A 14,598-nucleotide genomic window follows, 5' to 3' on the forward strand; every position below is an offset into this window, starting at 1 on the left:
CTATTTTCTGTTGACTACATTGGTTTCAAATGTTCTGCCATTATTCTTCACTGTACCCAGAGGCAAGGCTTCTAAGGTTTCTCTGGAGGGGTTTGTGACTGAAGAGAACACCTCTTTAGAATCTAATGCCTAAATTGACCTGTCAGATTCTTAAACTTTTGGCAACCTGGTTGAGCCAAAGGCACCATGTCATGCTTTATGCTATTTTACTAATTTCCTGGTAGACTCTTACACTATTTGTTCATTGTGCAAGCAACTTTCTCTTAGTTCTCGACTGAGTTGTCTTTGTCTCTGCTTTTCTTTTATTGTAAACTATAGAAACAAATATTTAATGGCATCTGTTGAAAATGTTTTCATCTATTCTACAACATTTTTAACACCAGAAAAAAAATTTACATTGTTCCTTGGAAATCAAGAACAGATTAATATAGGATCATAAGGATCTAAAATTCAAAATAAGTTCAAGTCTACTGAATCCAGTCTAAAGGACAGAAAACAAGACGTTCTGACCTTGTCAGTTCTTCCAGTGAGAGTTTTAGCATTGTCAGACATACTCTGAATCAAAGCAACTGTGTAGTGTCACAAGGCAGGCCATTTTCACCCTCACCACTGAGTTTGGATTTTAATATCAATTCCGATACCATCCTGCTTCTATATAATTAACAGAATGTGATATGCAGTCCTATGCTTGACAGGCACAGCTTTATTTGCTTTCCTATCCATGAACAATGATTGCTTATTGCTACCCAACACATACCAAAACTACTGGTCCAGTATATGGTGGATCATCTTTGTTAGTATCTTCCTGTTCACCCAAGGTGTCTATCAGGTCATCCAAGGCAGCATCCATGCCTGACTAGAAACGGAAGAGATATGTTATTTGGCCGGGCAGTGGTGGCACACCCTTTAATCCCAGCACTTGGGAGGCAGAGGCGGCAGGCGGATTTCTGAGTTCGAGGCCAGACTGGTCTACAGAGTGAGTTCCAGGACAGCCAGGGCTACACAGAGATGTATCAAGTATTGTAACTTTTCCAAGTCCAAAAATAGTTAAAATGTAGTTCATTCTTAATATGAAGATGCACAGTCTAAAATCTCAGTTGGAAAAATAAAAATCCACATTCAGGTAAGAATCATCATTTCAAAAAATTCCAAGTCATTAACTATAGCAAAAGCTACCAAGCCACTGTACTGACTGACAGTCAAGAAGGAAAAAGACAAAGACATGCAAGGATTAGCCACGTGGTACTTCTTGCTGTTTAGTATCCCCTACAGTTTCATTCTAGCAAAGTCTGTGGACAACAACTCTTCCAAAAAGAAGTTATTTTTTTTAAAAAAAATGTGTATTTTTCCATTCTTTAATGAGCACTGCTGTTGTTCACTGACTTGCTCAAAGACAACCCTGAAGAAAAATTATGTGAGACCAATCCTAAAGACATATGAATTGCCAGTTTAGTTTGCAAACATAAACTTAACATATTAATGAGAGGTTGCTATAACCTTATTCTGTAGTTATGAATACCTCATTCTGCACAGGCACCTAGCATGAAAAACGGCCCCTGCCTTCTCACTTTGGGCATCTTTTCTGCTGTTTCCAATAGCACATAAACTCTGTATATTCCTGCATAAACTCTGTATATTCCTATATACAGGCATATATATATATATATATATATATATATATATATATATGACACTTACTACATACCTCAAACTTAAAAGTATCAGTGAATATGTCTGATGGTTTCCTTTTACAACTACCACAATCATAAAATGGTTTTAGGACTCATTGGATTGTTGATATATGTACCAGAAACTGGGGCACATTAGCGTTAGACTATTTCCCACTTTTTTATTATTATTGTGGTTTCTTGTGGGAGAGGGGACAGATTTTTTTAAAGTACCTTATATTTTTTACCAATAGAGAGGCAATACAGAATACTTAGACAACCCTTAGATGTCCCAACTCTACAACCAAGATACTCACTAAGTCTCAAACTGCTATGCATGTTGCTAAAGAACACATATTTCCAGAAGAGAAATGTGGGGCGGTGGGCTGTGAGAGGCAGCTGGGTACCTAGATGAGCACAGGCCTCATACCCCAGATAATACCCTAATGGGATGGTTGGTGTTCGGCCTTGCTCCAGGGCCCTGGTTACTTTCACTTATCCACAGCCCCTCCCAAAGAAAGGTTTGTGGCCTTAGGTCACATAACACAGGTAGCACAGGTAGAGGGTGTGACTACAGGCCTCAGAGCCTCAAGAGATCTCCATATTAATGAGATACCTAAAGGCCAAAGGGCATAGCCAATTAAGCATTCCTTCCTAGACCCTCCTCCTTGAAAAAGATATTTAATCTCAGGCCCACCCTGAGGTCACAGGGTACAGCTTCATCCACTTTCCACCATTACAATAAACCTTTTAAAACCATGGATCCTTGTGTCTTTGGGGCCTTCTGTGGAGAACCATAGAGGGGGCCTTCATCCAATTAGCTACCACCTAATCTCCCACCAGAGGACCTCTCTGCCACGAAGGCCACCAATGCAAGCAAGCTAGCTGAGCCAGCCATGACCTAGCCAAGTGAGTTGCTGCGACCAAGAGTCTCACTACCCCACAGGACACTGCCAAAGCTTCTCTCCCTCGTCCCCCTCAGCTGCAAGTGGTCCAGCCCATATGCCCCCAGTCTCAACTCTTCCATGGCTCCCAGCAGTGCCATCACTGTCAATCCCCGCACGCTTTCTTGCCCAGGGGTCCCCACCCAAGAGCTCTGCCCCTGTGGGTCTCAGACTGTGATTTCCTCATGCCCCGAGCAGAGTTCTGAGGATTCTCATAGCCCAGGCCCACCCAGTGCCATATAGAGTAAACTCAGTCAAATTCCCATGCTTCTACCTCCCTGAGCCGTGACAGAAAACACAGGACCCACAACTTAGCCCAACAGGACCCATGCCCACACGCGAGGTACAGCCCCACAGAGAAACTATAAATGAACTTGGTATAATAAAACTAAAAATTTCAAAACAGGGGCTTATATCATAAAATGGTACAAATAGTGTGATGGCCACACTGTTAACTCAGTCATAACTTTTTAAATTTTAAGTCATTACATTTTTCCTTTAAAACAAGAAGAAATCAGGCTAAGACAGGCAGCAGAGGATAAATGCCTGATGAGGAAGTGACTTTTGGTCTCCATACCTTATCAGATGGCTTGCTCGGTGTGGACTCCATAGGTAAAGCTGGTGTTAATGATTTATTCTCTTTTTTCTAGAGGGAGTATAAAAGAATTTTAAAACCTTTCATACACCTTTATTCAAATATTATTCAAATATTAATACCCTAGATCATGTAGTAGTCCCATGATCAACTCTGGATGGTAATGGAAAATGCTTCAAAACTGCTACAAACACGTAGCCTGTTTAGTGACAGGAAAGAGAGGGTCAGAGAGATCAGGCTCATAGAGGAAAATGAATGTATCTGATTTGTGATAGACGGGCTTAAGAACTGGTAAGTTCAATGAAAGACACGAAGAAAGGCAATTAAAATGCCGTTTGGTATGTGGAAGAGTTGGAGGTTGAAGAAAAGGGAGAAGAGGGCAGGGAAGGGAGACAGAAGAAGACAGGAAGGGAAAGATCAGATCGAGAGGAAAAGAGGAAGGAAAATAGTGGAGATGAGGTGACTTTCCCTGGGTTACAGAGTGGGTTACAGAGCAAGGAACAAAACCATGATCTGCACCAGGATTGCCTGGCCCTTTGTCCACCATACTTTCCTAGGCCTTGAAACCCTACAAGTTGTTTCTGAAGCTACTTCTGATAGCTATTGTTCCCTGTGTCTTTGTTTCTGCTCACCAGGACAACTGTGTCTCTTGCCTTGGTAGCTCATTGTCCTTTTCTTGATTTTCCTCATATATTTTTTTTTCCTTTTACTATTAATTACTGAACTTCCTGCAGCTGGCAACTTTCCAACCTGCAACCTTCCTGCCTCTGTCCAGAAATAATCTCTGAAGATGACCCTGGGGAGCATCACTGTGTCAGTTCTTATCTCTCACATCTGCCAGAACAAAGCAGCATTCCGATTCTGCTTTTGTAATGCCACCTTGTGCATCTCTTCTGCTGTTTCCAGTAGCACATAGTCTGTATATTCCTGACTTATGATGGTGGTCTATGCCAAATCCTCTAGGGCCAGGGACTCTTGGCAGAAATTATATTGATTAAGTTATTTCATTTAGAACCTTCCTGGGCCTTGTACCATTTGAACATATCAATTTCAGGCAGCAAATCTCAGACTGCCCGAATTTGTATACCAACAGTGACATACACAGGTGCTTGGGAATTATAAATCACTTCCCTTGCCTCATGTTTTCACAGTAATATGAGGACAATGATGGTACCTACCTAGCAGTTATGAAGGTTATGTTAATGTTTGATACTTGGTAAGTTTGATGTAAGCACTTGCTATATAATTAAATACCAAATTAGCAACTGCTATGATTTTGGGGCTAAGAACATGGTGCCAGGTGCAAGCCAGAATCTGGGCATCTGGGCCCCTTCCTAGAGTCAGCTGCTTCCTTGTGTAGTTGTATGCACACTCACAACTCTTTCTCATCCCTTTTCCTGTCTTAGCTTTTCCTTTCTCTCTATCTCCTCTATCTCCATTCCCTCCTCTCTCTCCCACTTCCCCTCTACTCCCTCCCTTTTTCTGTGAACCACACGACACATTAATTACTTTGCTACATACCTTTCCTTAGGCCTGCCAAACATTTAAATTCAGTCTAGCCCTAATTAGGCACAGTCCTTTCTCCACATATATTCTATAAGCTTCTGCTTATTTCTCAAAGTAACCAGAGGTTCAGCACAGTGCTGTAAATCCATTCCTACGCAGGTACAGTGTTGGCCCTGTGCTTGGACCACATACTGAGCACCTCCAAAAGCGTGGTGCTGTGGCATCTAGCTTGTCTTACTTCAGTGTCAATAGCCTACTTATGTCATATTCTGAAGCCCCAGCACATTGTACATTTTCTTTACCTCTGCCCTCTTAGGCCAACTCGTTCCTAAATTGGAATGTTTTGCCTCTGCAATAACTTTGAATAGCTTTCCTCTTTTCTTCTATATAGTTCTAAGTTAGCTACATAATAACTCACCAGCACCACTGAAATAGCCCTAAGCAACCTGCACCTTCCTGTCAGTACCCACAAGCTCCTACAACATTCTCCACAGCACCCTTAACCTGTCTTTCTGGTCTTACAGCCACCTCTGAACTTTGTGCTTTCTGACACTGGAATGTGCTTCTGCCCAGAACTCATGTGAAACTGTTCAACACCTCAAAGTGTTTGCAAGCCTGGAATGCCAGATGTCCTACAACAAAGGGGAGCTCTCTCTTCAAATTCTGTGAGTTCCCTGAGCCAGATGGAATCTACCTTTCCTTATAAAATGTTTCTCTAGGTGGGGGCTTTTCTTAATCTGGCCAGCACATTCTACAGTCAACTATAATGCTTCAAACCTGCCACATACTAAAATAAGACATGTTTGATTAGTCCTACTGAGATGGGTATGAATCAGGAGTAAAGTAAAATCAAATACATATGGAAAGTCCAGAATCAAGCCAATCAATAACAGAATTCCATGTAACCTTTTCTCATTTGGATCATTTAGCTTTTACTGATAACATGGGCTAGTTAATTGCTAACATCAAACCTCAAATTTTGAATACACTTAAAAGTTTGTGTTGTGACATATCTAGTTAAATCTACTATTAGTCAAATTAGTTCATTTAAATACACACTAGGTCACAAGATTTTCCCAGGGTGATGGTAAGGTCTTGAGATAATATACAAGTAATCTATCACAAAACCTCTCATATGTGAAAGTTTTTACATATAAGTTTTTGTGAGTTTGGTTAAAATAATGTGCCTGGAATCCCAAGATCAAAGAAAGCGAAATGTTTCAGAAAATGTTACCTTTTTCTGTGACTTTCTGCACACACTCAGACTGGCATCTGAAGCTGCTCCAATGCAGAATTCTTGGGACTAGCCAACACATCTAGAATCATGCTATCAACTCACACCCTTGCTGTATTGTGACTTAGTGTCAAGGCTGCTGTTGTGAATATTCAAAGCTGATCGTAATGCCTACTCAAGCATCCATGAAAGGTTTATGTCCTTGATTTCATACCTTTGAACCTAGAAGGCAAGGCCTGATCCAACTTATATTTTAATTTCTTTGCCATTAATATCAGGCCTTAGAAGCCAGACATCCAATAAGTATTTACTAGATACATACATTTCAAAATTATTTTAGTGTTTTTCTCACTTTAAATTCCCAAAACATATGTGCTTCTTCACAAAAATATACACAAACAGTATCCATTGTTTCTGAATGTTGGGTTGTTTGATATGAGCTTCTTAGAACTGGAGCCTCCTAAGCAGAGAGGTTCAGGTTAATGTCTGTATATGTGTGCTCACCTTACCAACCACCTTGTCCGAGGCAGTGGCCACAGTCACACTTCCAGCCACACTCTTTCCACCAGCAGAAGGAACATCTTGAAATTTTGTCTGAGAGCAGAGATAGAAGAGTGACAAGACTAAGTATATTTGACTGTGACAAGATCATGAGCTTCAAATGTCACCAACATCTGCCAGTTTGTTCTCATGAAATCACTGGAGAGTTTGCTAGTTTTCTTCTGCAAAGTTGTACGGATTATAGGGCTGGTCTCAAGAGCCTACAAGGTCCATTTAGGTCACACAAATGTGAAAACACCATTACACCTGGCCAGTGAGTTCAGTGTGCCATGGCAAACTGGAGCCCACAAAGGAATTGTGACACTCCTCCCAACTGATGTCATCTGAGCCCAGTTCTCCAGATAGTCTGATTTTTAAGAGAAGCTGTAAATTGGGATTTTATTTGAAATGACCTGACATCTTTTCCTAGCACCTAATTTAAAAGTAATTTAAAGACAGTTTAAAATAAGTTTCAACAAAATTGTAAGCCAAAAAAAACAATGTGGTTATATCTAACTTCTGAATCAAATATTTGTAAACTCTGATATAAAATGTATTTCAAAGTAGGCCTAGTTTTTATCTTCCAAATATTCTCAGTGAGAAGCTTCTCATATATTTCTTCTTCTAAGAGCAAAGTGTCTCTAATTGTGTAACTACAGAATCAATTTCTGAGTTTAGGTTTCATGTGTTCATGTTTTCTACAAGATCATAAAAATGCTTCAAGACTTCTGTGTAAAGAAGCAGGAGTCAGGCATGGTGTAGTTCAGTTGCTTTGAAGACTAAGGCAGGAGAATTATTAGAGGCTATAGAATCAAGAATAGATGGAACACACACACACACACACACACACACACACACACACACACAGTGGTGGGAGAGCAACATACAGACAGATGAATGGACCCAGAGAGACAGAAAAAGAGAGACAGAGAACAAATATGAGCAATAGTTCCCTGGCTGAAGTTTACAGGGGCCTAGAAAGCAACTTCATTTCAAAGTTTTCTGCTTGGGAGACACCAGAATCATAGACTGGTCACTATGGGCAGCATGAGAAAGCTAAACAGTGCATTTGCCTAAATCTACCTGCTGGCCTTCCTCAGGCACTCCATTATCCCATATTCCCTGCAGTGCTCTTGCAAAACCACTGCAACAACAGCACTGCATCATTACAATACCAAATGCATCCAGTGCAACCCCACAAATTCAACTGTACACTTTGGGCCAATAGGGGCCACACCTAATAATAAGATGATTAGTGTCTTCATATTTATCAACCTCACCTTTGATTCTGATGATTTCTCTGACACCATCTGTTCCTTTGATCTGGAAAGTGCCTTTTCTTTATGAGCATGCTTACTTCCTGTATCTGATGTATGCTTGGGAAGATGTTTGGCCTGAAAGTACATAGATATATTATTAACATGATGGTAGTTTAAAGCAGTTTAGATACTTTTCTTTATAGAATAAAAGCTATGTATAACAGTTGTGCTTTTTACAGTTTTGAATTACGAAAATATCAATTAGTGTGAGGTAAATGCCATTGTACATTAGGTACAAAATCTGAAATACTGCAAACCCTCCAAAAATCTACATTAAGAATCACTGAATATTCCAGGTGGTAGTGGATCACAAAGACAGAGGTGGGAACATTTTTATGAGTTCAAGGGAAATCTGATCTACAGCGCTAGTTTCCAAACAGTCAAGGCTAAACTGAGAAACCCTGTCTTAAAAAGCAAATCAAAAGAAAACAAAATTACAGAACATTGCTGTTACCATACGATGGCACTGGCTCAGTTAAGGAAGCAAGTCAGTCTCATATCACAACAGACATTGCTACACAGGATCCAGTCCCAGCAATAATCACTCACCTCTGACCCTTCTTTTGGCCTTCCTTTTGACTTTTTCTCGTGATCCACAAGTGGCTGTTAATTTCAAAGAAGTAAAAGCTGTATTATTGTATTAAAATCTACTATTCCTATAATCACAAATTGCCTCATAAATACAATCCTGACTACATAAATACAATCTTCTGTCCTCAGGAGGAGCTCCAGGCATACATTGTGGTCAACAATGAGCAGCCAGCAGATTCCATTGGTGGCCATTATCAGACACAGGAAAAACTGAGTCTTTTCTCTAGAAAGATGTCTTCAAAGACACACACTTGTTAAATTTCTGGCTGCTCTGTACATTCCCTCAGGTTGATGAATAGATTACAGGCTACCTACAAAGGCATCAAAAGCATTAAGTTTGCTGAGCAGTGACACTCTACATCCCACTGCATTGATTTTGAAGTCTCAGTCCATAGTAGATGAGGTATGACCACCTCCCCAAAGATCCAATTCTTTTGACATTTGGTAGATAAACCGTAAGCATTGAAATGTGGAACAGAAGACAGTTTTCACTTTATTTCTACATGTTTCTCTCTAGAATCAACTATTCAAAGGCTGCAGGCAGGGTCCCTTTTACAGAATCAGATAAGCCTTACCTTTCAGCCCATGACCCCATGTATATCTGGACTTCCAATGTTTCCCTTTGTTCTGTAACCTACAGAAAACCTTACAGTCCCAAGTATTTGCTTAAACAGTTGAATTAATAATATAGTGCAACATTTCACTAAAAAGAAAAATATGTTGCTCCTGGCACCCTAGAATCAACCTTTCTATGGAGGCAGGATGACTTTCAGACTGGACAGCCAAGTGTCATAGAAGCAAGAGGACTTGGTCTCAAAAAAAAGGGCCTGAGTGACTAATATCATCTCTACCATCCCAGAGAAGACTGTCAAGACTAACCTACCTGCCATCATCCAAAGATCTAGGGGCAGGTTCAACACACTTCTCCTAGTGTTTCAAGGTACCTATAACTTGCACTGTCTTTTTTCCTTTTAAAATTATTAGTGTATGAGTACACACGAATGTATTATCTGTGTGCATGCATGTGTGCCTATGTGCATGTGTTGTCTACGTATATGTTAGTATGTGCACTCACATGTACATGTGTATGTTTGTGTGTAAGTACTGTCAGTGTGTGTGCACATGCATATGTCATAGTGGTGTGGTAGAAGTAAAAGGCAAGTTACAGGAATTGATTTTCTCCTTAAGTTTGGCTTCTGGGTTTGAACTCAGTCTTACTAGCAAGCACCTTTACTTACCACGCCATCTCCTCTGCTTGACATTTCCTCCTTTGTTCCTTTCTTTAAAAAAAAAAAATGTTAATTAGAATCTTTTTTTGAATAAAATAACCTATGAAATACTTTTTGTTTTTAAAATATTATATATTTTAACAATGTATGAATTCAATGCTGTAAGTATTTTATATTTATTCTATGAGTTTATATTCTACATAATAGTCAAAGGTATTTAAATTAGCTGACAAATCACTTTACCAACAAAGGAAAATATTTTTTCATTATTATTTTAAAAGGTTCAGAGTAATTCACTCAGACTTAAACTGTTTACCTCACTTGATTGTGACTTCTCAGACTCTGTTTTCACAGCCTAAATTTAGGGGGATGAGGGGAGAATAATAATAAAAGAGAAAAAAATAAATTAAAAAATAATACTGGAGATAGTTTACTAACAATGTAATTGATTTTCTTCAATTAATGATTTGGTATTATTATCAATATAAAGCTTATGACTTAAGTTGATCACACATTTCAGATATTGCTATTCATATGGCAGGTAACAGTGTGTGTATCAAGAAGACATAAAGAGTTTTACGAATAATACTGTAGTAAACATATAAACAACATAAAATCCAAGTTTTCCCCCTTCGAGTCCAAGGGCTCTATCCTTCCTTGTTAGTATATCTGTATCTAGATAGATAGATAGATAGATAGATAGATAGAGATAGAGATAGAGATAGAGATAGAGATAGAGATAGAGATAGAGATATATGTTTTTTATTAATGAAATACTTACCCTGGTTTGGGTACAAAGTGTGAAAGAATGGGTCAGTGGCAGAACCAAGGCACAGAGAGCAGGGAAGATATTTTTAGTGCTAGCGTGTGTTTGATGGTTAAGCCTAGAGGAAGTCTGTAATGGAATCATGCTGTTACAGAAAACTGTGGGCTGGAATCATAGCATGTGCTGAAGTAAACAGAGCTGCTGGGCACAATGAACTACATCACCTGTTCTCTATGCCTTTTCTTGTCGGGTCCTTCCACCTGTTTATTGACTGGAATTGCCTAATATAAGAGCATAGCACCAAGAGTAATTTCATTTGTATCTGACAATCTACATAATGGGCCAAAATGTTCAAATCAAGACCCATATTTCTGACCTAACCTATCCCCATGCATAAGTATCTAACTCCACATGGATTTAGGCACATAAACACTAGGGTACCAAGCAAGTCTTTCATTCTGGGTCTATATTTTTTCATGAGGATTTCAATTTATAAAATTAATTTTTAAGGTTCCTTCTTTGTGTAAAAACTATTATAATTTTGTATATATATATATATATATATATATATATATATATATATATATATATCCATATCCAATGTTTGACTCTGACCCAACAAACAAACGTTCATTCTTGATTCATTCTTTATGAACTTTCAAGGTGAGTGATCACAAAGCAGTCCTAGTGTCTCCTGCTGCTTTTCCTCTCTGGCTGATCAAGATGTCAGCAAAACCTCTACTTAAATTTTGTTATTTGAAGAAGATAAGTCAAATACTGTTTTAATTTATCATGGCTAGGGCTTTGTTGGTGAAGGTACAGCCATCTTCATGAAATGCCTCCTAATCATACCAATATTCCTATTGTATGGAGGGAAAAATCAAAGTTCATTATCAACTGTTTTTTTTTAAGAAATTTAGGGGCCCTTCACACTACATCTTTACTGATGAATTTTTGTCTGTGTTTTTCTGATTGTGAACCTTCTTTTAGTTTACACAAGTTTTATTAAATAATTTACAAAGGAATGAGCCAGGTAATATTGTCATAATTGAAATATATTAATACCTTCCATTTCACAATTTGGTAATCAAGATATTGCTTGGGAAATCTTCAAACTAAAATTAAGACTGCATATTCAGACCTAAGCAGCTATTAATATGCAATGAAATCAATAATCACAAAAATTATTTTTATGGTAACGGTATGAAACTCAATACTAATCAGACATCTCATGTGTTAGGGTTCATGCATCAGATTACAAGCACCAAGATTTTCTTAAGTTCAATTAACACCTAACTAGTTATGTTTCATGACTTTCCGAAATAATAACATGCCTCTTTTCAGTAAATAATTCAAGATCTAAAAAGTCAAATAAGTTCCTAAAGGAGTGTGAGGTAGAGCTAGAGTTGTGCATTCAGTTCTGGTGCTGCATGGTCTCTTCATTGTCCAGCAGTTCATTCACAGTGGGCATTTGCTATGGGACAGACACGGTTCATTGTTTCCCTACTCAATCTTCTGAAATGGGTGCTATTATCATTTTTCTTTGCCCTGAATCAACTTATATCCTTTTCTTTTGCTTCTGTGATCATTTAGTGTAAGTTTTTTACTTGTAAATGTCTACCAAAAAATATTATAATTATTACCAAAAAACAAGAATTCCTATTCACTCAGTTCCAGGAAATTTAGAGAGATTATCTCTTCTTTCCAAAATGTAAGCAAGGGCAAAAAACTCCAGCAGTGACTCTTGAAAGAGTCTCAAACAACAGAGAAGAATTTGCACAAGCTTCCAACTCAAGAAGAAGATGCTGACTTCTAGAATGTGAGTCCTAAGCTAAGGCGCGCATCTGCCAGTGAGCAGACTGCTGACAAGCAAGTTAAAGAAGCATTCACTCAGCTTGCTCCTCAAAGGCTCTTTACCTTAGCTTCTGTGGTACTCATACTGGAAGACTTGCCAGTGGCAGCAGAGGAAGCTGTCACCTAGAAAGGAAAAATAAAAAGTCAGACCCCCTTTAGATTTGCCCTCAGCTTTTCTTCACCACACTGCCCTTACTTTCCACCAAGGTTTTTCCTTGTTTGTAGTACCATGTCCACAAATTCCAACTGGTATTGCCAGCCAGTTTTTGTGACCTGATGAGTTCGCAAAGAGTGAATTGTGTGTTATATGCTACATAATACTAACCAAGAGTTTTTATCTTCAGTCTCCCACACACAATTTTTCTTCATTAGATAACAATTACCTTGCAAATTTATAACTATTGGTAACTATTCGGTAAACTTTGTTATAACTGTTAATATTATTTTAAAAAGAGTGTGTACTATGACACTTGTTAGAATCCTTTCATAACTTTGTTTAAATCCTAGCTAGGTGTTATTTCCTAGCACCTGTGACTTTAAGCTTCAGTTTTTCAGACATGTAAAATAGGACATAATGTCTATTTTACTAGTTTATAAGTATATGTGATAATTGTATAAAATGTATGCTACATTATACTAGCACATTATTTCTAATATGAAGTAGTTTGTGTGAGAAGGAATTCTGACATGCCTTTGAATACTTGGTCCTGCACATAGTTGGAATACAATGAAACTTCTAAAAGTGGCCCTTGGCTGGAGGAAGTGAGCCATTAGGATAGTATGGTTATGGGTGGACTGTGATCACTGAAACTATGAGCTGAAATAAACCCTGCTTTCTTTACATAAATTATTTCAGGTATTGCATCACAGCCACAAGTAACTATATATATTATAAAATTTGAAGAAACAAGTACACAACACAAATGGCAATTGTCCTTTTAATGCCATATAAGGAAAAGAACATGGAAGACAAGGTATAGAAATAATGTTGCTGTATTACCTGTCTCACATTGGCTCTTCCTTGAAGCATAAGACTTAGCAAGTAAAAATTGAAATGCCCTCCTTTGGAATGTATAATAGAGGTGGAGTCCTGCAAGTGAATCATTAGTGATGCCTGAGCCTGTGGATGCATGCATGTATTGAGAGTATTGTTCCTTATTCCTTTACTTAGCTTGTATCATGCAAATAATATTACAATAGATATTTGCCATTTTGGCAAATGCCAACTTAGGTTCACTTAAACCCTTTCACATCTGAGTCCATTAGAATTCACAGTTCAGGGATTTCATCTCACACAAGTTGCTAACTTAAGCAACTCACTGTCAATTAGCTGTAACTCTATTAAGAAGGTGGGAAGAGTCTATAATGTGGGCCTCTGTCTTCAATGCCTGACCCCGAGCCACTTCAGAAGCTATGTCAAGAGGCATCATAAGCCTCCCTCTGTTCCTCTCTCCTTTTCTCCCACTTAAATCCCAGTCAAGAGGATGGTAGTATGACCCTGCTACTATCTAGTTTCCATGACTAAAATCACTTATCCACAGACTTCAGCTAACACTATGGTAGCTCAACTAAGGTAACTTACAGATCATAGTTTTAGCACACTGACTTTTCAAACAAAAACACCTGAGATTACTTTTTTTTCTGAAAACTCATAAGCAACAGTCAGGTATGTGTCCCAACAGCATGTGTGCATATTCTCTGTCTGTCTGTCTGTCTGTCTGTCTCTGTCTGCCTCTGTTTCTTTGTCTTGCTGTCTCTCTCTCTCTCTCTCTCTCTCTCTCTCTCTCTCTCTCTCTCTCTCTCTCTCTCTCTGTGTGTGTGTGTGTGTCTTTCTCTCCAAGTACTATAAAAATTCTTTTATGCATTCTCTTTAGGATAAGAAACTAGAACATATAAAAAGATAGATTTTCTTTACAGCTAAATTAGTGGAGAAATATATAAATAGCCATATTTTTCACTGATAATAAAATTGGGGGTTAAAATGCTCATGCATAGATAAACCTACCTCCACAATGTAAAGATAGAAATGTTCAATTTCTAACCAAACTCAGTAAGTTTCCATTCCTTCAATGGTTTTCTTCATCTATGTCAAACAAGTAGCAGAAACAAACTCTGTACACAAATTTTTTTATGATGAAAATATTTAGGCAAATATTAAATTCTAAAATATTTTTGTTATTTATTTTATTTGTATGAGTATTTGCCTACATGTGTGTGTGTGTGTGTGTGTGTGTGTGTGTGTGTGTGTGTCTATTCATGGAGGTTTTGCTGTTTGTAGATTTGGACAGGTCACTTTTAGCTGGTTAAAACTGTGTAAAACAAAGGTTCTTCAGAAGCATGCTTAGAACTTTAG

At 38.3% G+C, this 14,598-nt stretch overlaps 1 protein-coding gene across 13 annotated transcripts in view; it reads right to left on the reverse strand.

The window, feature by feature from the left end:
- Cast (calpastatin) overlaps positions 1 to 14,598 on the reverse strand; it is a 107,675-nt gene that overhangs the window by 41,472 nt on the left and 51,605 nt on the right. For 8 of the 13 annotated variants that reach the window (XM_076926997.1, XM_076926996.1, XM_076927001.1 and 5 more), the window contains 9 exons: positions 12,309 to 12,368; positions 10,616 to 10,672; positions 9,942 to 9,980; positions 9,635 to 9,676; positions 8,355 to 8,408; positions 7,767 to 7,880; positions 6,451 to 6,540; positions 3,189 to 3,257; positions 758 to 856 (listed from right to left, as the gene is read on the reverse strand). In XM_076926997.1, the coding sequence (XP_076783112.1) occupies positions 758 to 856; positions 3,189 to 3,257; positions 6,451 to 6,540; positions 7,767 to 7,880; positions 8,355 to 8,408; positions 9,635 to 9,676; positions 9,942 to 9,980; positions 10,616 to 10,672; positions 12,309 to 12,368 (624 nt within the window). The remainder of the gene's footprint in view (positions 1 to 757; positions 857 to 3,188; positions 3,258 to 6,450; positions 6,541 to 7,766; positions 7,881 to 8,354; positions 8,409 to 9,634; positions 9,677 to 9,941; positions 9,981 to 10,615; positions 10,673 to 12,308; positions 12,369 to 14,598) is intronic. The other 5 variants (XM_076927007.1, XM_076927000.1, XM_076927002.1 and 2 more) reach the window with 1 other exon arrangement.

This window comes from Arvicanthis niloticus, chromosome 29 (genome assembly GCF_011762505.2).
Source record: "Arvicanthis niloticus isolate mArvNil1 chromosome 29, mArvNil1.pat.X, whole genome shotgun sequence".
Classification (NCBI taxonomy): Eukaryota; Metazoa; Chordata; class Mammalia; order Rodentia; family Muridae; genus Arvicanthis; species Arvicanthis niloticus.